General features: G+C 35.9%; 1 protein-coding gene across 1 annotated transcript; it reads right to left on the bottom strand.

Moving 5' to 3' along the window:
- Positions 1-18,575: 18,575 nt before the first annotated feature.
- Positions 18,576-22,414, bottom strand: LOC143564782 (putative glutathione S-transferase). The gene is made up of 2 exons (XM_077051959.1): positions 22,091-22,414; positions 18,576-19,055 (listed from the first exon to the last, which is right to left on the bottom strand). The coding sequence occupies exons 1-2, from the start codon at positions 22,400-22,402 to the stop codon at positions 18,714-18,716; spliced, it is 654 nt and encodes a 217-aa protein (XP_076908074.1). The 5' UTR covers positions 22,403-22,414; the 3' UTR covers positions 18,576-18,713.
- Positions 22,415-23,588: the final 1,174 nt, after the last annotated feature.

Here is a 23,588-nt window from a genome sequence, read left to right as displayed (position 1 = left end):
AGTCCATGACACACACGGAATGATTTAAATTATAAAATTACAAATAAACCAAATAGTTACATAACGTATATGAAAAAATATATTGCATCTATGCTTGTATCTATACTATTTGTACATAAATTAATTTTATATATGTATCATAAAATGATTTTCTTAAACGAACTTAATAAAAAAATACACGTGTAAAAGCATACCCGATAACGCGTTTTCTATTGAAAATTTCATTCTCAGTGTCATATATGTATAATGAAAAGAAATTTGGTTATTAACCAATTTCGGAAATAAGACTTCTCATACAATAGTAGTTCTAACCACTCAGCCTAAATATAACCCATCGAAGGAAAGAAGAACATTAAATTGTAACGACGGATGTTCTTCAAAAACTATGTTTTTCTGAGCTACACCATGAAAAAGATTTTTGACAAATTTCAGGGAGCTTCTCGACTTTGTCATACAACATAAAAAATAGCATATTAACTCATTTTATTTTGTGAATATTTTGCTTCATTTGAGCATAGTTTGCATGACATGCTTCCCATATAACGTTCTTAAGCATATATTTATAATTTAATGATTAAAAAATTATTTTGTAAAATGAAAACATATTCGAGTTTTTTTTTTTCTTTACAGTCTTCTATAATATACACAGTACAATATGTTAATGATAACATTTGAAATTATATTCTTTTTAATCTTTGATAAACATGTTTTATTGTTGATTTTTGAATTTCACCATGTATTTTGGAATACATAGTAAATAATATGTTAATATTTATTTTTATAAAAATGTATAGATATAATATAAATTGAGTAAAAAAGGAAAGTGAATATTTATTGATCTATTACATATATTGGGGCTAGTTAAGATAGTAGTTTTGGAGGGAAAAATATTGTGAGAATTAACCAAAAGATGACAAGTGTTACAATTATTTTACTTTATTAGAATAAGTAGATTATTCGTATGTTTGTTTAGTATTTTGATTTTATTTATTTTAGTGTATTAAATATTTAAAGAAACATTATTTCTTTTATTTTTTATTAAAAAATCAAAAAAGAAATTCAAAAAATAATAATTGAGAATGATTGCAAGGAGGATATAGGGTTATACCATAACAATTTTTTTCGTAATCCTTTCAAACATGGTCTTAAGCAATGTTTTCAAACCCAGCCCGGGTGTCTTACCAGGTCAAAAGTCAGACCAACCCAGGAAGGCGGACCGGTGTTTGACCCGAATGACGTCATAAATAATATATAATATATATAATTAAATTTATATGTATAAATGAGCATGATCAAAGTCTTCAAAAAAAGTTACTCGTGATGCTACTATTTTCCATAAATATATCACAGATCCTTCAACTGTTTTTAAAAACACTTTAACTACGCATTATGTACTAACAAGTTTCTATAAGATTTTCCATTGAACTCCACTACTGCCATCAATCATGCACACATTGGGCTGACATTTATCTATTTAAGATAGACGTCGTATCCAAAAATACATAAATCATGGCTGGTTGGTTGGCATTTCTGGTCTTCCTTAAGTTTTCATCTATCTGTTTGCTTGGGTTCGAATCCCATCTCTTGTCTAATTTTAGATTTAAAAAAAAAAAGGGTTTTACAGGTTCAACAAGCGGTTCACCGGTTCCGGTCAGACTGTGAACCGCTAGACCTAGCCGGGCATTTAGAAAATGGGTTTATGTTGCGAACCGGAATGGGTCCCGGTCCAACCGTTCGGTCCAGTCTAGGTTTCAGAACATCGGTCTTAAGGGTTTCCTTCTAAAATCGGTTCGAATATCTGAAACCTCAATCTAAGAATGGATGGCTGACTCACCTTTTGTTGCCCATAGGAGAAAGATATAGTATTTGTAATTAATTGGTTTGTGCAAGGCAAGTCAAGGCCAACAATAATTTAATCTTTAAATTATATAACTATTCTTGACTTATTGTATTATTATTTTCATTGGCATTTAACGGCTTTATGAAAGATTTTTTGATAGTAGTTGTAATTAATTGGTTTGTGCAAGGCAAGTCAAGGCCAACAATAATTTAATCTTTAAATTATATAACTATTCTTGACTTATTGTATTATTAATGATATTGGCAACCAGCTGGGCTAACCCAGTTGGCCAGGCAAAGGATGGGAAGACACGGGAAGACCCGGGTTCGATCTCTGATGCCGACCGGATTTTCCTTGATGCATAAAACCTGTCGTGCCTTCGGGCGGGGTGAGCGGGGGTTTTACCGGGAATGCCAAATGATCCTTAGGTTCTAGCGTGGGTCCCGATAATGTCAACATAGTCTGGACCAAGGGTGATGGGGCCGCGAATGCTGTCACGTTATCACTTAACTGAGAAAGTCGTCATTAAAAAAAAATTAATTATATTGGCATTTAACGGCTTTATGAATTTCGATGTTCGGATATGGGGTTTTTTAACAAACAAAATTTCAAATGAGCATTTGTACATATAACAGTAACAATATAAAACTATGACAAACTATTAGAATATGTTAACTAGGTAAATATCAAACCAGAAAACATTCTTATAATTTTTAAAATAAATATTTTAAAATTAGAACACAAGTAAAACATTACTTTGATTTAACATACCTCATGACAAAAATTAAGACAAGCTAATCAAGAGAAACAGATCCAGCAAACTAGGCATGTAAGTGAAGCAGACATTAACATTGAAGGCCTCGTCCATAGAAGGGCAATAAGTGGGTTTTTTTAAATTGAATGACGGGTAACCAAGTAGGTTAAGTGAAAAAAAAATAATAATAAAACAATAAGTTTTTGTAATGGGCCTAGTAAATAAAATTAAAGGGGTTAAAAAAGCCCATTAAGTATTGTGTAAATAATTAAACTAGACGGGTGTCCGCGGAATGCAGCGAGTGTTTGAACGCGTACCCTGTAATCACGTAACAATTGTGAGTGTCTATGGTTCGGTTTAAAACCTTGAAACCGTTTAAACCAGTCATCAGTTTGGTTTCATGGCTGCGTTTTTTACTTTCGGTCGGTTGGTAGGTTTCAAAATTTTCAAACCGTAGCGAACGGTTTAATTTGCGTTTTGTACCAGACACCGACCATATGAAACAGACCAGACTGTAAACATTGAATGCATTTTAATTTTTTTTATTATATAGTATTAGATATGTTTTGTTATATATAGTTGGATGCCCGCGCGATGCAGCGGAGTATGTATGCAAACATGACATTGAACGCGTAACCGGTATTACTGTTCCAGTAAGTGCGTGACTTCACAGCAGTACGGGCACAACATGGCGATAGTATGCTCATAATGCAACATTGGGAGCTTAACCGATGTTAGTAAGCACGTCACACAACGATTGTACACGCGCAATTAGGTGTCGATGCACGCGTAACACTACATTGAGCGCGTCTTGATTCGCAACCTTGAACGCGTCTTGACCCGCAACCTGTTCTGCCTAACACGGTTCTAACACAAAATTCGTTCTAACTTGACCCATTTCGATCCGAACTCGTCCCGACCCAAACCAAATTAACCTTTTTTGCATCGGCGCATTACAACCTTAACTTAAAAGACCCATGACCCGAACGACCAAACCCGTCCAACCCGTTTGTCGGTCCTTAATGGTAATCATGTAACACATTAAGTTTTTAATATGAAAAAAGTATAGCAATGTCATACTCAAATTAAAGAGAATAAAATACTAGTTTTTTTAGTATAATGTTTTTCAAAAAATATTAACGTCTAGAAAAGTTATAAGCGTTGAAACTTTGTGAGGGTAGTTACTTTAAAATAAGGGTATATATGTAACTATTATATAAATTTACAAAATGTGATTAAAGTTAAAGGACCAAACTTGTAATTATTTGAATACATTAAAATCAATGGTACATGATTTTGCTAAAAGATAAAATTATCAAAAGTCAAAATTGCCCCTAAAATGTCTTAATTTTATGCATTAATTGTAAACGAACCGAACAAACACGAACAAGGCCTTGTTCATGTTCGTTCGTTAAGGAAATAATGTGTTCACGAACACTTACCGAACGAGATTTTATGTTCATGTTCGTTCATTAAGGAAATGAATGTGTTCACGAACGGTTCACAAACACAAGCGAACACAATAAAAATCAATAGAGCCTAGAAATTGAGACCAGCGTATTCATCAATGTGAATAATAAAAGTCTATAAACAATTCAAACAAACACAAACAAGGGTATGTTCTTGTTCGCTTATTTAACTTTAAACGAATAACAACACTTAATCGAACAAATATTTATATTCATTTTCGTTTATTTAAGAAAATGAACATTTGTGTTCATATATGTTCATTTGTTTATAATCTAAACGAACATAACTAAACAAAGATAAACGAATATAAATGAACATTGATGACAAATGTAAATGAACACAAACAAGCATAAACGAACGTAAATTAAAACACTTAAATGAACTCAAATTAAAAAATGTAAAAACCTTTAATTAGATTACTCATTCAGATAATAAGTAATTATTTTCTATTAATACATAAACGAATATAAATAAACAGATACAAACGAACATAAATAAACGAACATAAACGAATGTTCGTGAACATAAATGAACGAACGGAACATCTGTTCATGTTCGTTCGTTTAATTAAACGAACATAAATATTTTGTTCGTGTTCGTTCGTTATTAAATAAACGAACTTCCAACGAACGGTTCACGAATAATTCACAAACGTTCGGTTCGTTTACAGGCCTATGCATTATAGTTTGTACTTAAAGCAACAAGTTTGGTACCTCTTAAAATTTAAAAGGTCCCTCACTCATGCTTTATATATAGTATAGTATAGATATTAAACCAACAGTCACTTTTGTGATTTATTATCAGTTTCTCCGTTCACACCTTCCTGCGTCATAAACACATCGCCGGACTGTCGCGGCTCCGTAGATGCAAGAATATCTTTGAGTATAGTAACTATTCTTATCAATTTCGACTTTTAAATGCTCTCCCCAACATAATCAAGAGTATCGAACTATATTTTTCTCCTGTTGATCGACTACTCGGTATGCTGTAGATTTCGCCCTCATGTAAATCCGCCGATGGTAGTCGTAATGACTTACTACGGAGTAAAAACAACGTTAGTAAATGATTATAGTGAAGGCGAACCCTCAATTTACTATATAAGATCCTAAAAATTTCAAAACTTATTTCGAACCCAGAAGCTGTATTCTTCTGTACACGGTACACAAATGCACCTTAACAATACATACCAATTAGATAGGTTAAATAAATGAAAGTTAGATAAAAGCATAAATACTCTTTTAGATAAATAACTCGAAATGGATACATGAAATATTGAAATTCATAAGTAGACTACATTTTATGGTGGAGTGGTAAGGAGATACTTGGTGTTTTATGTGACTCACGTTTGATTCCTGTCTCATCATTTAGTTTCAGAGGTACCAGGGTGATAATAAGAGACTAGGCGAGTATGCGGCTTTTACTGGCTAGATCTTTGAACCAAACGAGTTTTATCTCATTACACTGTTGTGCTTTTGGACAAGTGTTCATGGGCATTGAACTTAGGTGAAAGTTTTCCACAGATCGTAAAACGAGTATAACCCATGTTTTGAATTTAGTCAGTAGCTCATTTAAAAGATTCGTTAACAGCCAAAATAGACTATATTTTGTTACAAAAATGTTGACGCTCTTACCCGACAATCCCCTAGTAAATTGTAATAGTAAGTAAGCTGATCTTGTTCATATTTCGAAGCTGCAAAGTCCAACATGACGTACAACTGTGCTCTGGATAACGTACAAGCAGTGACGGACCCAAAATTTTTTTTCACAAGGGTCGAAAATTTTTTGGGCTGGTACTTAGTTGACTATCGGTATTTAAATTTTTTCGGACCGGTTTACTCATTCATGTCGGGTTAAATCCGTATATAATTTTTTTTCCAGTTCGATTATGTCGTTCCGGTCGAGTCAAATCAGGTGGGGTAATATAAAAGAAAAGGGTAATCAATCAAAGTATCATATGACAAAAAAAAGTACATGAAACGTAATTAAAAATGCATAACTAAAATATAAATTATTCTCTTCAAATTTTCACTTTTTGAAATATAACCATAACATCATCTAATGTGGCATTCCTAAGCAAATCTTTCTCAATGAAACATATACAACTATAATTTAAATTCCCATCACCCATTTAATTACGCAAATCGGATTGCACATGCTTCATCGCCAAAATTTTTTTAGAGTTAGATGTCTATGGCTAAATATTGAACAAATGCGACTATTGTTTCTCAACTCTAACACAATACTTTTAAGATTTATTAGATGTCTATAGCTAAATGTTAAGATTTATTTGTACTCAACTCTGACAAAATACGTTTAAAAGCCTCCTTTTTTCACATCTCAAAAAATTAATTATCACTTTAAATTGCCATATCTTCTTCTATCTCTTGACTTGCACCACCAGTCACCTTCGGTGTCTTATCACCGGCCATCGGAAAATTTCCAAAAGTTCAAGTTCAATCTTTTCTTTTCATCTTACTTTCTCACCAGTTTCACAGAGATCGGAGTCAAAATTTCACAGAGAACAGTAGAGATTTTAACACATATATAATACTAAATAAAATTTTCTCACCGACCTCTATACAACCTTGCAATAAATGCTACATTAAATAATAATAAATGCCACACAACTCAAACGTATCATTATATAAATGGTCCACAGAACAACTCAAACCATCCCAAAATCTGTATGGGTATGGTACTAAAACCCGGTTTTACGACCCTAAATCTATTATGTTTGGCTTATTTTATTACATGGACTAATACAATGTTATTGGGCTGAGGGGGTTTTGTAGAGGTAACCCTAACTGGGCTAGGCCCATTAGGGTACCATGATGGTGGCCATGAGGCTCTCTATATAAGGAGGTCTCCACCTCCTTATTAAAAGGTCATGCTCAATAAGAGCCACCACCACTTTTTTGTGTCTGTAAACAAGAGATCCTCAGGATTTATTAGCAGTCACCTCCACACCCTCGAAAAACCATCGCAGGTCTCAAGCAGCCCGAAGAAGAAGAAGATATAAGGCGTGGTTCGTTCATCTCAAAATCCGTGGAAACATCGTCATGGATCAGGTCAGATTCATTTCATGCCTCGACATTGGCGCCATCCGTGGGACGGCAACGAACTACCCTTCGATCTTTCTCTCGGCTGTCAGATCTCTCCCAGGAAAAACCCAGATCTGGAAGTTTACAGAAAAAGGCTTCAAGGCTTGTTCTATTGAAGCTCAAAAAGATCCATAGATCTAAAGGAGGCTTCCAGATCTGTGCAAAAACTGCCTGATTCGAATGATCAAATCTCCGGATCTATGATGGTTCTAAATCTGCTCCGAGCTAGATCTACATCTAGATTACAGACCTGGATTTTAGGTTTAAAATTGCAGATCTAACTCTTAGATTGCATATCCAAAAATTACCAGACTCCCGCCGCCATGTACGCGCGCCCGCGGATTCTCACTCCGCAGCCACGCATGTGCCGCCGCGGGAACCACCATGTGGGTTTCGCGCAAAAGACCTCCACCATATGGGTTTTGCGTGGAAGACTGCCACCACGCATGCTCGCCAGCGGGTCACCATTCCGCCGACATGCGTGAGCGCCCGTGGAAATCACCGCGGAAACCACCATGTGGGTTTTGCGCAAGAGACCTCCGCCACGCACACGCGCTCGCAAGTCACCACTCCATCGCCGTGCATGCGCGCATCAGGCCACGCGCCAAACTTTAAGGTCGGGAATCCTCATAATATCCCATATGGCTACACGCCATATTTAAAGGTTGGGAATCCTCATAATATCCCATATGGCTACGCGCCATATTTAAAGGTTGGGAATCCTCATAATATCCCATATGGCTACGCGCCATACTTAAGGTCGGGAATCCTCATAATATCCCATATGGCTACACGCCATACTTAAAGGTTGGGAATTCTCATAATATCCCATATGGCTACGCGCCATACTTAAGGTCGGGAATCCTCATAATATCACATATGGCTACGCGCCATACTTAAAGGTTGGGAATCATCATAATATCCCATATGGCTTCACGCCATACTTAAAGGTTGGGAATCCTCATAATATCCCATATGGCTACGCGCCATACTTAAGGTCGGGAATCCTCATAATATCCCATTTGGCTACGCGCCATACTTAAAGGTTGGGAATCCTCATAATATCCCATATGGCTACACGCCATACTTAAAGGTTGGGAATCCTCATAATATCACATATGGCTACACGCCATACTTAAAGGTTGGGAATCCTCATAATATCCCATATGGCTACGCGCCATACTTAAGGTTGGGAATCCTCATAAACCCATCGGGCCAAGCGCCAAACTTAAAGGTTGGGAATCCACATAAACCCATACGGCTTCGCGCCACATGCTCACACATATCACACAGTCTACGCGCACGCGCACGCAACATCTGCGCGTGGCGCGTGACATAAAATCTACGCGCACGCGCATGCAACATCTGCGCGCGGCGCATAACACAAAGCCATAACCTATGCGCACGCGCATGCAACATCTGCGCGCGTCGCATGACGCGCAGTCTACGCGCACGCGCAAGCTTCATTATTATTCATACAGCTCATAAGACGCCTCGCGCGCAAGCTGTTATTATTCTTATAGCTCGTAAGACGCCACGCGCGCAAGCTTTATTATTCATACAGCTCATAAGACGCCTCGCGCGCAAGCTGTTATTATTATTATAGCTCGTAAGTCGCCTCTCGCGCAAGCTTTATTATTCTTACAGCTCATAAGACGCCTCGCGCGCAAGCTGTTATTATTCTTATAGCTCGTAAGACGCCTCGCGCACAAGCTTTATTATTCATACAGCTCATAAGACGCCTCGCGCGCAAGCTGTTATTATTCTTATAGCTCGTAAGTCGCCTCACGCGCAAGCTCCATCATTATTATAGCCCGTAAGTCGCCTCACGCGCAAGCTTCATTATTATTATAGCTCGTAAGCCGCAACTCGCGCAAGCTTCATTATTATTATAGCTCGTAAGCCGCAACTCGCGCAAGCTTCATTATTATTATAGCTCGTAAGTCGCCTCACGCGCAAGCTTCATTATTATTATAGCTCGTAAGTCGCCTCGCGCGCAAGCTTTATTATTCATACAGCTCATAAGACGCCTCGCGCGCAAGCTGTTACTATTCTTATAACTCGTAAGACGCCACGCGCGCAAGCTTTTATTATTCATACAGCTCATAAGACGCCTCGCGCGTAAGCTGTTATTATTCTTATAGCTCGTATGACGCCTCGCGCGCAAGCTTTTATTATTCATATAGCTCGTAAGACGCCTCGCGCGCAAGCTTTTATTATTCTTATAGCTCGTATGACGCCACGCGCGCAGGCTGCATTATTCTCATAGATCCGTAAGTCGCCTCGCGCGCAGGCTTAATTATTCTTATAGCTCGTAAGACGCCTCGCGCGCAAGCTCTATATTATTCCTATAGCTCGTAAGTCGCCTCGCGCGCAAGCTTTATTATTCTCATAGCTTGTAAGTCGCCTCGCGCGCAGGCTTTTATTACAACATGTCACCATCATGAAGAAAACCTCCCAAAACTCAAAGACAATAAAGACAAGGCCAAAGAAAAGGGAAAAAACCGTCTCACACCTTATAAAGTCCAGCGCTCCACCTAGACGCTTGCGCGCCCAGGAGCAACGCTGGACTTGGGGGGCTTGTAGGGGTATGGTACTAAAACCCGGTTCTACGACCCTAAATCTATTATGTTTGGCTTATTTTATTACATGGACTAATACAATGTTATTGGGCTGAGGGGGTTTTGTGGAGGTAACCCTAACTCGGCTAGGCCCATTAGGGTACCATGATGGTAGCCATGTGGCTCTCTATATAAGGAGGTCTCCACCTCCTTATTAAAGGGTTATGCTCAATAAGAGCCACCACCACTTTTTTGTGTCTGTAAACAAGAGATCCTCAGGATTTCTTAGCAGTCACCTCCACACCCTCGAAAAACCATCGCAGGTCTCAAGCAGCCCGAAGAAGAAGAAGATATAAGGCGTGGTTCGTTCATCTCAAAATCCGTGGAAACATCGTCATGGATCAGGTCAGATTCATTTCATGCTTCGACATTCTACTATTCATGGATCAGGTCAGATTCATCATTCTTCGATGATTACATGGTATCAGAGCAGTGTTCTTAATTCTACTATTCGTTCAACCGATTTCTCTCGATTCATCGGTTTTCTCTCTTTGTCCGCTAATTGTTCTTGATCTTTTGATCATTTTTTTTCAACGTATTACCGATCAAATCGGCGGTTCACTGGTTCCGGTCGGACCGCAACCCGCCGGGTTGTTAGAAAACGGGTTATATGCTTATGCTGTGAATCGGACCGGAATGCCTAGTGGGTCCCGATCGGTCTGGTCCAAAACACTGCTTATACCAACACCCAAGTAATCTTCAGTAATAGAAAGTCACAAGCCTTTTGTTTCGAGAACAAGCTATGACTTCAAATAACATGTGAACATATACGACATATACGCCGCATATGTTATACGGCGTATATACTTATGTGTCGTATATGTTAGTATGTGTGTGTGTGTGTGTGTGTGTGTGTGTATATATAGTTTGCAATTTCTTTTTTGTAATTTTTCATTCTGATTGAAATAAAATTTCTTTCTTGTTTCTTTTCTCTTTTCGTTCCGTGTCATCATTCTTCGGTGATTACATGGTATCAGAGTAGTGTTCTTAATTCTACTATTCGTTTCAACCGATTTCTCTCGATTCACCGGTTTTCTCTCTTTGTCCGCTATTTGTTCTTGATCTTTTGATCATTTTCTTTCATCATTCCAGTATTTCTTCGAAAATTAATCTTGTTATCTTCTTGAAAAACTGCAAACTCATCTCTTTTCTTCCTACGTTTCTTCATTTAAGAAGATATAACTGTTCAAATCATGTCAAAAATTCACAACATGCCATATTCTTTGTTTTGAATTGTCTCCCAAAGTTTCAGATCATTTCACCTTCATTCTGACATAAAACTTGCAAAATGTTTATCTTTCACTTATACGGCGCATAAACCTGAGCGTATAAGGATATACGCCGTGTAAGTCTCTGTATAAACCCTCCGTATAACACTTATACACGCCACGCAAGATATACGGCGTATAAGTTGTTCCTCTTCTTCTTGTGTGTTTGTTTCATTATGTTGTGTTTCTTGTTCTTGTGTGTTCTGTTGTGTTCAATGGCAGACTCGAACAATTCGATTCCTCAGAATATGTCTATCGATTCCTCGAACCCTCTTTACCTTCATCCTTCTGATCATCCCGGGATGATCCCCTTTCCAAATTCTTTGATGATACTGGATTCTGAACTTGGAAAAGAGCAATGACGATAGCTTTCTCAGCTAAAACCAAGCTTGGTTTCATCAACAACACTTTAATGATGCCAAATAACGAGTACAGCTGGCAGTTTGGCAGCGTTGTAATGACATAGTGATCTCATGGATTCTTAACACTCTCACTCATGAAATCAGTGATAGTCTTCTATGCTGAAACTGTTAGATTCTTTCGAATGAGCTTAATGCTCGCCATGAACAGGAAAATGGTGCTAAGTTTTATTAATTGCAAAAGAATCTTTGCCAAGTCACTCAGGGAAACAATGATATTGCTACCTACTTTGCTAAGATGAAGTCAAATTGGGATGAACTGAGTGCGATTAATACCATTCCCTCATGCACTTGTGAAGCTGCTCTTTCTTTTGCTAAGAGAGATGAAGATCAAAGGCTGATTCAATTTCTTGATGGTCTTAATCATAATTATGACACAATCAGAAGTAGAATTTTAATGACGCAGCCTCTTCCTTCTATCAATCGCGCATATGGTCAATATCAACGATAAGCGAGATAAACATATATGAAATTTAGAGTGTTAGGAAAAAAGTTGGTAAAAAATAGCAAAAAATTGGTAAATAAACTTTTTAAGTTGCATAATGATCATTTATTGATTGTTTTTCTAATCTATTGGGTATATATGATGTTGTAACTACTTTGTAATTATTTTAAACTAGTTTTTCACTTGACGCATTGTACCGGGACAGGTTGCTAAAACCTGTGTGGTAGTAAAACTCAAGTGTTGTCGGTCCTGGGTGTTGAGGCCGTAAGTCGATGTGAATTCAGTTTTTTTGGTTACATGCGTTATAATATTGGAACTAAAACAAAAATAAAACGAAAAAAATATAAAAATAGAGGTGGACCTATGAGGTGGCGTCGGTCGGTTAAACACGGGCGTTGGTAAAATCTGAGCGTTGTCGATTCCGAGCGTTAAGGCGGTCAGTCTACACAAATTAGGTCGGTCTCCGTTACGTACGATACTGTAACTAAAACAAAGAAAAAAAAAAACAAAAACAAAAACAAATTAAACATTTGATCGGTTTTCCTTGCGTGTGTTACAATACCGTAACTAAAACAAAATATGGTGAATTAAAGCGAATTTGGTCGGTTTCCGTCAAGCTCCTTACGGTACCATAACTAAAACAAAAAAAATGGTATTCCGTCAGTTTGTGTTATGTTCGTAACGATACCGAAAAAAAAAGTAAAATGTCGTCAATTACTAAGGTGCCGCCAAATGGCCCAATAAGGACCCTTGCGGCACCAAAGTTCTCATTTGTATATATTAGTAATTTGTATGGATATACATGATTTTTAAAAGACAGTAATCAACAAAATTCTAATCGGAAAAGAAGAATCGAATGCAGATTGAACATAATCTTCCCCTAAAAACATAAAAAATGTACATTTTTACATATGTGGATATTGATCTTTTTTTACCAGATAACCATAACTATTTTGCATTTATTATATGGTATGTTCGGTGCATTCCTGCATTATTCATGGCCATTGGAAGCCATGGAGAGAAGCAAGCTGTTGCAGAAGCTCATGAGCAACTGCAATTTTTAGAAAACGAATTGAATGTCAAAAGTAAGAAGTTTTTTTGGAGGTGGTGACATCAACCAGGTTGATGTTGCTGCTACTTTCATAGCGTACTGGGTCAGAGCAGCTGAAGAAGCGTTAGGAATAAAGCTGGTGACCAAAGACAAGTTCCCAAAACTAATAGATGGGGTGGTAACTATATTAACTGTCAAGTTGTCAAGGATGGTTGACCTCCAAGAGAAATTCTGATTGCTTTCTTCAAGAAGCGGTTTGGTAACGCGTAATAATTTTCTTTTGAACATAAAGTTTGCTGTTTGAAATAAGTAGTCTGCTTTGTATTATGTAGCTTGTATTTTTACAGGTAACCTTTTCGATGTTTTGAAATTTTGTTGAAGCTGATATGCATGATTATGCTTTGTAGATTTGTTTTGCTTATAATTAATAAATTGTTGTTTTTATGTCAAAAATTTGATATTACATACATACCAAAAGCGTTATGAAGATTAATGATAGATATTAAGTCAATTTGATACTATACTGTATACACATGTATGTGTGTATGTAAGTTTAATAGAAACACATATCGTCACCAAATAAACTTTGTTACTTATAGTCCGTCAATACGTTAATTGGGTGATCTTGAAAATATCTCCGAAGTCTCCTTGATGCATAAACCAGAGCCTACACTAACTTCTCCAGCATGGAGTAACGAGTCTCCACATCTTCCAAAGTTCTACTAACGTAGTAGATTGGTGTTTGGACGGTCTTCCGGTCCGTTAGCTTAACTACGCCTACCGCTATTTCGGATGCTGGGAGGTATAGCGTTAATGGCTCACCCACATGTGGTGTGGTCAATGTCAGAAGCTCCATCAATCACTTCTTGACTTTCACATGCAAAAGCTTTTTCTGCCTCGGGTGTCCTCTTAAAATGTGCCTTTTTCAGGCAATTTCGAAGTGTGGACACGAAAGGGAATGATGTCGATGCATGATTAGCCAGAAATCAGTTCAGAGTAACCAACCTTCCGTTTAGCGTTTGAACTTCCTTAAGGGAGGAAAGAGAAGGCATGCGTGTGATTGCTTGAACTTTTTCTGGGTTGGCTTTAAACCCGTCACTTGTTATGATGATACCTAAGAACGTTCCCTCTTCCTTGCCAAAGGAACACTTGGCAGGATTGAGCTTAATGTTTATCTTCTTCAGCATGTCAAAGACATCCTCGATGTCGCGTAACATTTGATCCTCTTCTACACTCTTGATCACCAGATCGTCTATATAAACTTCTAGATTGCGCCCAATCTGATCTTAAAGGTATTATCCATCAATCTTTGGTAGGTAGCACCCACCTTTTTTAGCCCAGATGACATCATCCTATAGAAAAAGGTTCCTTAATCTCTCCGGAAGGCCGTTTTATCCTCATCTCGAGCGGCCATATGGATCTGGTGGTACCCCTTATATGCATCCAATTTGAATTTGTATGGTACCACCGTGTCCACCTTTAGATCAATTTTCGGTAAAGGATAACAATCCTTTGGACAAGCATTGTTTATATCCTTTAAATCTATGCACATCTGATGCTAGACTGTCGCTCTCTAGTCATAAACTATTAAATCAATGTCCAAATCACCTAAGCAAGCTAGGGTAAGTAGGGTGTCGAACCACGAGGAGTATGTGGTCAATGTGAAGTGAAACCAATTCCTAGTATTATGAAGTAATTTAGTTAGCAGTGCTGATCACACTAGCAATTAATTAGGTTTAATAATAAGCAAGTAATTAAGCAAAGATTTAATCAATAAACAAAGCAAATCACACCCGGGAATTCAAGTAAGCAACTAACGGTATTCTCATGCAACCTAACAGATTAATTATCTCATGTCAACTACAAACTGACTAACAAGTTAAACCTTAGGCATCCACAATCGCTAAAACACGGCACTGGTTATCAAACGGTCCCTGCTAGTGTAACTCAACTAAGGGCAATTGTATGCTTCCTTGCAAATAACTAGTCAATACAATCCTACGAGCAATTATTATAGCAACCGACAAACTAATCATTCTGATCGACAAAAACCTAAACCGACTGAATGCACGGACATACTAAACATCAATACTCATATATTAACACTAGACAATTACAATTAGTTGTTCTATTACATGAGAAATAAACTGAAAGATTACAATCTATACATCCCGGGTATGACTCGAAGGAACTAGCCGCGTCTCGGCATCTCTCGGTCTTCGATTTAAGTGATATAGATCATGTAAATGGCCTTGAGATGAATGGAAGTGATGATAGGCTGCTATTCCTCTCTAAAACTGATCTGGAAACTGAATTATGTCGAGTTAGGTTGTCAAAATGTAATATAACACAAGACCCTAGCTTTCTTGACTATGGGACCTATCACGTAGCGTGATGGTCCCCTTCCCTAGTCCATCGCGTTGTGCAATGGACCAAAGTCAACATTTTTTAATTATTTTAATGAGCATCGCATTGTGCGATGCCCTATCTTCAACACCCATCGCGTAGCGCAATGGGTTGCTTCACTCAACAACTCTGTTTTTCATCTCGGTTCTCGTGCTTGACATCCAGGGTTTTCATCTCGTGCTCTTACATGCCCAATTTAGTCGCATTAAGTACCTGTGACCTGAAATACAATAAACACGTATGAAGTACCAAAGTTTCTAAACTAAACAGCTAAAACGACTAAGTTAGCAAACCAAACTATATACAAAAAAAACTGAACATCAACATCCGCTAGGTTTCATTGCTTTTAGGGACCATAACCGGGTTTGCAACCCAAGTTTGATATTGAATCTTGCGAATGATCCCCGCTTGCAACAAAATTCTGGACTTGCTTGTTCATCGCTTTTGTCTGTTTCGGACCCATTTTTCTCTTCTTATGGATGATTAGCGTGAACGCCGGGTTCACCCGCAGCTTATGTTAAGAAATCTCCCTCGGTACGTTGGTCATATCGGACGGCTTCCACGCGAAAACTTCTGTGTTTCTGACAAGCAGTTGTTTCAGATACGTCCGCACCATTTCTGTAATTGTGGGTCCAGTCGTGACCGTCTGTTCCGGGAACCTTGGATTCATCTCCCATTTCTCCGGTTCAGTTCTCACTGTCATCTTTGGTGTTTTTACGGGCTTGGACCCTTCGGTTGCCAAACAATGCTTGTTTACTCGAATAATTGCTACCCCAGTTCCTGTAGGCGCTCCAACTGTAGCATGTGCAGTAGATGGGTTAGTGTTAAAATCTCCAATCGCCTCACGTAATGTCATGCTTTGACCTTGCGGGAAGAACTAATTATTCCACATCTTATGTCCTTGAATGAATTCCGTCACCGAGTGTGACCGGGAACGTTATAACCCCCTGCGGGTGCATAACCTCATAACCAAATCCAGAGACTGGTGCATGAATGGGCTTCAAGCGCACTTTGTCCTCTTCATCCAACTATTCAAAGCATTGCTCGTACATTATATCTGACGTACTTCCCGTGTCGAAAAATACGTACTGAGATCTGTAATGCCCAAAGAGCGCCATAATTATCAGTGGCGGTTTCATGCAAGGGCCCCCTTTCATCTTTGAAAGATCACTCGCTCGCTTTTCCAGTCTTCTTTCTTCCATTTATGGACTCTTGCTCCCGTAGTAATTTCCCTTTGAATCATATGGACATTCAAGTCGTTGATCTGCTTTTTGCGCGGGCCTTTATCTACCTGGGCGGGTTGTTTACGAGCACCTTGGCGAACACTTTTCAATAAGTGCTCCAACTTTCTAGATTTTATCGTGACCTCAATCTCGTTCCGCAAGCTTACACAATCATCCGTATTATTCCCAATGTCTTCATGAAACATACAATGTTTATTCGGGTTCAGGTGAGCACTGCGAGTTATCGGCTGCGTCTTCCTGAACTCGATTCTTTCCGTCGTTAAAATTTCAGCGGGGTCTTCCTTAAGGGAGTCTACTTGCGGCTCTCTTGTCCCTGCCTGCGATCCTTGTTTTTCTGCCCAATCAAAGATCTTGAAAAATTCATTAAGATTCATATCTTAATTATAATGTAACTTAATAGAAATATTTATTATTTTTATTTTTAATTTTAATTTTTATTATTTGTAACTTAATCATGCTCCTCATTACATTTCAAGGATATTCTATTTTTACATTATTTTTTTATATAAAAAATAGTTAATCCGGTTAAAAGGCATTTACCATGCTCCCATAAAATCCGAAATATTTGCTTCTTTTTTTATATAAGTTGTTAATATATATATATATCAATTAATTAAATATTTCAACAACTTCTCATAATATTAACTAATAACACGGGATTAGTACTCAACATTTAAACATTCATAATCCAATACTTTCAACTATTATAAATAAGAATTACTACATTCACTTTATGCAACTTTAAATCTTCTAATATTCTGTTAACTCAGATTAATCACTGTTATTTGAACATGGCTTTAAGGTTAGTATGTCTTTGTCGTTTTCTTGACTATAACATTCATACGAAATGAAATAAATTGTTTTGTTATATTTAATTTTTGGATTTATATATGTTGCTTGATTAAGCAATTGTTAATTGTAAAATGTAAAATCAATTAAAAATTTGTCACACACAAAATATTGATGACAACAAATTTATCATTATCAATCAATTTCAAATTCTAAAGGGTGATTATATCATCAAAGTTCAGGTAATCTGGTTTTTGGGATAATCTTGTTTTTTGGATAAACATGAGCAAATGATCTCAAATGACATCATATTAATTGATTAAAATGTATGATATTTTATGTGTATGAATATTTTTTTGTTAGTTTCATGAATACATTATCATTTATCTAAGGTTGGTATGTACGTACTTGAAGAACCTTACTTCTCACACGGAAGAGTTATAAGCAGAACTTATATGTGTTACCTTATCAAGAGTTACAAGCAGACATGGATTAAAGATTTTGATTTTTGATAAACAATGTATGCCGATCAATACAATCACAAATGTAGTGTATCAATACAAACAGACAGTAATTTTACTATAATATATTTGAGTAATCTTAGCTATGTAATTTTTGTAATTTTAATATAAATTGTAATTGTATTAACAATATATGATCGTTTTGTTTTTGTTAACTGTATTTCACTTAATGGAGAGAGAAGACCCTCCATCTTGTCCTTCTCGTAACGGCTCACGGTGATTTGTTTTACAGGACATAAACCAAGATCTAGCTTGACTCCCGGTTTATTTTTAACCTGATTCTATCCTTTATTCTTCACCCGATGAAAATATAAGTCTAACTCTAATATAAACTAGACTCGTGTTTCTTCAAGTACCAAAATTAAAATGCTCATGAGATGCAACCGACCCCATCGCATGTTTATCCAACTTCATGGATACCGTAAAGGCCAAAACACTTTACTATTAAGTAAAAAAACTTTACTTGGTGAAGATATGCGTTTCTATTAAACTTACACACCATACATATGTATACAGTATAGTATCAAATTGACTTAATTTATTCTATCATTATTCTTTATAACGCTTTTAGTAAATATTTAATATCAAATTTCTGACATAAAAACAACATTTTATTAGTTATAAGCAAAACAAAACTACAAAACATAATCGTGCATACAGGTTCAACAAAATGTCAAAACATCAAAAAGGTTACTTGTAACATTACATGCTACATAATACAAAGCAGACTAGCATCTAAGAGCTGCTTACTCAAACACCAAACTTTATTGTCAAAAGAAAATTATTACGCGCTACCAAACCGCTTCTTGAAGAAAGCTACCAGAATTTCTCTTGGAGGTAAACCATCCTTGACAGCTTGACAGTTAATATAGTTGCCACCCCATTCTATTAGTTTTGGGAACTTGTCTTTGGTCACCAGCTTTATTCCTAATGCTTCTTCAGCTGCTCCGACCCAGTACGCTATGAAAGTAGCAGCAATATCAACAAGGTTGATATTGTCACCTCCAAAAAACTTCTTACCTTTGACATTCAATTCATTTTCTAAAAATTGCAGTTGCTCATGAGCTTCTGCAACAGCTTGCTCCTCTCCATGGCTGCCAATGGCCATGAATATTGCTGGAATGCACTGAACATACCATATAATAAATGTAAAATAAGTTATGGTTATCTGTTAAAAAAAGATCAATATCCACATATGTAAAAAATGTACATTTTTTTGTGTTTTTAGGGGTGGAAGATTATGTTCAATCTGCATTCGATTCTTCTTTTCCGAAGAGAACTTTGTTGCTTAACGTCTTTTAAAAATCATATATCCTTACAAATTATTATATATAATAATTAAAAAGTTTGGCAACGTAAACGTTGTCTCACGTGGTTTGTCGGCTTTTTTATTTGTTTTTTGGTTTTAAATTCGTGTCGATTCGCTACCGTAAAATATGGGATTTTTTTACCGTTGATAATGGCAAATTGTTCCTGCCAAATTCGCGTCAGCTCGCGATCGCAACCTAAGGTTTTTTTACCCACGAGTTTTTTTTCCATCAATTCTAGATGAATTCGCGACAGATCATGGCCACAACGCGCATGTGTTTTTGGTTTTCGCCACGGTCTTTTTTATGCCGTAAAATACGGGATATTTTTACCGTTGATACTATCAAATTGTTCCGGCCAAATTCGCGTTAGCTCGCGATCGCAACCTAAGGTTTTTTTACCCACGAGTTTTTTTTTTTGTCCATCAATTCTAGACGAATTCGCGTCAGGTCACGACCACAATGTGCATATGTTTTTGTTTTCGCCACGGTCTTTTTTATGTAAATATGTTAATTTGATGTATTTTGAGTGTTGATGAATTAACTTATTGCTTTAATTTCGGTGTCGTAACCTGATACCATCCGAACTCGTGTCGGTTCACCACCACAACACATGGTTCTCTGCGTACAATTTAGTGCCGACAACTTCAATTCTGACTGAATTCGCGTTAATTCGCAAACGCAACGTGCATATTTTTTTTATCACTTTTCTTGTCCATCAATTCCAGAATCAACGAATTTGTATCAGTTCGCAACTACAACGCTCGTGTTTTTTTGTTCGCCACATTTTTAATATATTTTAAATATGTTAAATTGTTTTATTTGGATGTGGACGTATTTATGATTTGCTTTATTTTTGGGCTTCGTAACTAGATACCAACCAAAGTGTTATCAGTTCGTAACCGCAACGCATGTTTTGTTTTGTTATGTTAATTCGTTGGTTTTTTGCGTTAACAAAGTTAATTTTTTTATATTTTTTTTCGGGTGGGGTGGGGGGTTATTACTGCTTTCATAACCCGACACCGATCGAATTCACCTCGACTCACAGACGCACTGCACGATTTGATAAGTTATACGAGTACGACTGTCAATACATCAACCCAGCGCCAGGAATCTTCCTAGTTTAAAATAATTACAAAGTAGTCACAAATTCGTATATACCCGATAGATTAAAAAACAATCAATAAATGATCATTATGCAACTTAAAAAAGTTTATTTACCAATTTTTTGCTAAATATTTTTTTAGCAATTTTTTCCTAAAACTTTAAATTTCATATATGTTTATCTCACTTATTGTTGATATTGAACAAAATAAAATAAAATAAAAAGTATGGAGATTTCTTTTGAGAACCACTTTAAGTTTTAAAAACTCAAAATAACAATTTTTTTTGAATTTTTTTAAACATACGCAATATATGTAGGTTAAATATACGTAAAAGAATTACAGATTTTTTTACGCACCAAGTTAACTTTTTATATAGGTGCAACATACGTAAAAATTAATGTAATCACTTACACCTTTATTCTCTCTCCTACTTTAATTTTTTAATCAGATTTAATCTCAACCATATAATCTAATCTATTTAATTAAATGTGTAGTTAAGAATAGAGTTCTTAAATTTTTAAAACTCGTTCTCAATATATCTATCTATATCTATATAATATGTATAAATAAACCCCTAAAATCCAACGTGTCGCGATGTGGTCATTCCCCATTTTTGAAGAAGCCACCAGATTCCTTGATTTTTAAATAGAGGTCTGACATTGATTTAACCCAAATTCATGGGTATGGGTATTACCAAAACCATAAAGCTCTTAAACGGGTTATAACATCTCATTAAATTAAAAATTAATCTTACCAATTATTTGATATAAAAATTCTATAAAATAGGGATATATAAAAATTTAATATCCAATTTAAAAAGAAAAAGATATTATTTATAATTAATAAACAATTTTATAGTAAAAAACATAAGTGAGTAATGAGTCACCAAATCCAGATATCTTTTAAACGGTTTGTAGTATATCATTTATTTATGAACTCTTTTATCATCAAATCTAAGTATGTTATTAACTTTCTTACAATAAAGAAAATTAAAATACAAAAAATAAATAATAAAAAGCGAAAAATGTAAAACAACTATTCTCTCAAGCAATCAGATTGCTTTATTTGTAAATAAAAGCTTCTCATGCATTTAACCTGAATTCACGGGTAAAGGTCTCACCAAGCTCAGATAGCTCTTAAACGGGTTATAACATCTCATTATATTAAAAATTAATCTAATAAAATATTTGATATGAAAATTCTATAAAATAGGGATATACTAAAAATTAATATCCTATTTTATTTAAAAAAAGATATTATTTATAATTAAAAAATAATTTTATAATAAAGAAAATAAACGGGTAATGGGTATCATCAAACCCAGATAGCTTTTAAACTGGATTATAACATATCATTTATTTATGAAACCATTTTATCATCAAATATTAAGTATATTAATTATTAACTTTTCTTATAATAAATAAAATTAAAATCTAAATATTAAAAACGAATAATGTAAAACAACCCCCGTAATACGAGGGATAAAATATATATATATACGTGTGTGTGTTTGTGTGTTACTTTTACTTTTAGTTCTGAATGAGAATATAGAAATTTTTTCAAATACTGTAATAAAGGTATATATGAAATCAAATTGAATTATAAAAGGTGCGTTATCATATTTCAATGCCAGAATCCTATACTTCCTTTAATGAAAAAGCCATGATCCCGATTCGATTCGCACTCAATTCAACTCGCATAGATCAATTCTAAAAAATAATTACAATTTAAATTATGAAAACAAGTACCTTGCCATCAATAAATTTGGCCCAAAATCGAGCTTGAGCCTTCTCATAAGCATCACGAGGCAAAATCGGAGCTGCTTTCCAAGCATCATCGATGTACTCAACGATCACAAGCGACTCCGAGATGGGTTTCCCGTTGTGTAGGAGCACGGGCACCTTTTTATGGACTGGATTGTATTTGAGAAGGTCGGCACTCTTGTTGCTTAGATCTTCTACCACGTATTCGTTGCCTATTTTCTTTATATTTAAAGCAATTTTCACCCGGCAAACGTACGGGCTTCCGTCAACTCCGTACAGCTTCACCTCGTCGGCCATTTTTGGATGAATTGGTTTAAACAGTGATGGTAGTTTCAGGTTTGGTTTTGGGATGGTTTGAGCGTTGTTCCGGAGACGATTTATATAGTGATACCGCACAGTTGTGTGGCATTTATTATTATTTAATGTAGAATTTATTGCAAAAGTTATTATGCTGTAAATACTTGTACGTTATGCAGAGCAAAGTTGTACGTCATGTTGGAATTTGCAGCTTCGAAATATGAACAGGATCGGCTTGCTTACGATTACAATTACGAGGGGATTGTCGGGTAAAGGTGTCAACATTTTTGTAACGAAATACAGTCTCTTTTGGCGGCGAATATTTTAAATAGGCTACTGATTAAATTCAAAACATGTATAACACTCATTTTTTGATATGAGGAAAACCTTCACCTAAGGCCAATGTCCGTGAACACTCGCCTAAAAGCACGACAGTACGTTGAGATAAAACTGGTTCGGTTCAATGATCCAACTAGTAAAAGCCGTCTAGTCTCCTATTATCACCCTGATGACTCTGAAACTAAATGATGGGGTAGAAATCTAACGTGAGTCACATGAAGCACCAGGTCTACCACTCCACCATAAAATGTAATCTTCTTATGAATTTCAATATTTCATGAATCTATTTCGAATTTATTCATCTAAAAGATTATTTATGATTTTATCTAACTTTCATTTATTTAACCTATCTAATTGGTATGTATTGTTATATGATAAGATGTATTTGTGTACAGAAGAATACAGCTTCTGGGTTTGAAATATAATCTACGTATGAATTTCATGCATACATTTCAAATTTGTTTATCTAAAAACGTATTTATGCTTTTATCTAATTTTCATTTATTTAATTGGTATGTATTATTAAGGTGTATTTGCGTACAGAATACGGCTTATGTGTTCGAAAAACTATTTAAAGTTTATACGGTTTTTCATGTGTAAACCGAGAGTTCACGTTCATTTTCTAACGCCAGTTTTTACTCCGCAGTAAGTTATTATGACTACCAGTCACAATACTTGAGTTTGAGTTCTAAAAGGAATCTCAACATCCACTATTTTTTTGAGGTTTTAGATATTCAAACCCATTTTAAAATGAAACCATTAAGACTATGTGTAATGAAAACCTCTCTTATTTTATATGATTATTATGACAAAAAAAATATATATGGAGTGGAATAACCTTCATGTC

The sequence above is a fragment of the Bidens hawaiensis genome, unplaced genomic scaffold (genome assembly GCF_021521415.1).
Source record: "Bidens hawaiensis isolate Kalapana, Puna unplaced genomic scaffold, B.hawaiensis_p1.1 tig00001206_1, whole genome shotgun sequence".
NCBI classification, from domain to species: Eukaryota; Viridiplantae; Streptophyta; class Magnoliopsida; order Asterales; family Asteraceae; genus Bidens; species Bidens hawaiensis.
Note: the sequence above shows the minus strand (reverse complement) of the source record. Positions and strands in the feature narration are given on the sequence as shown.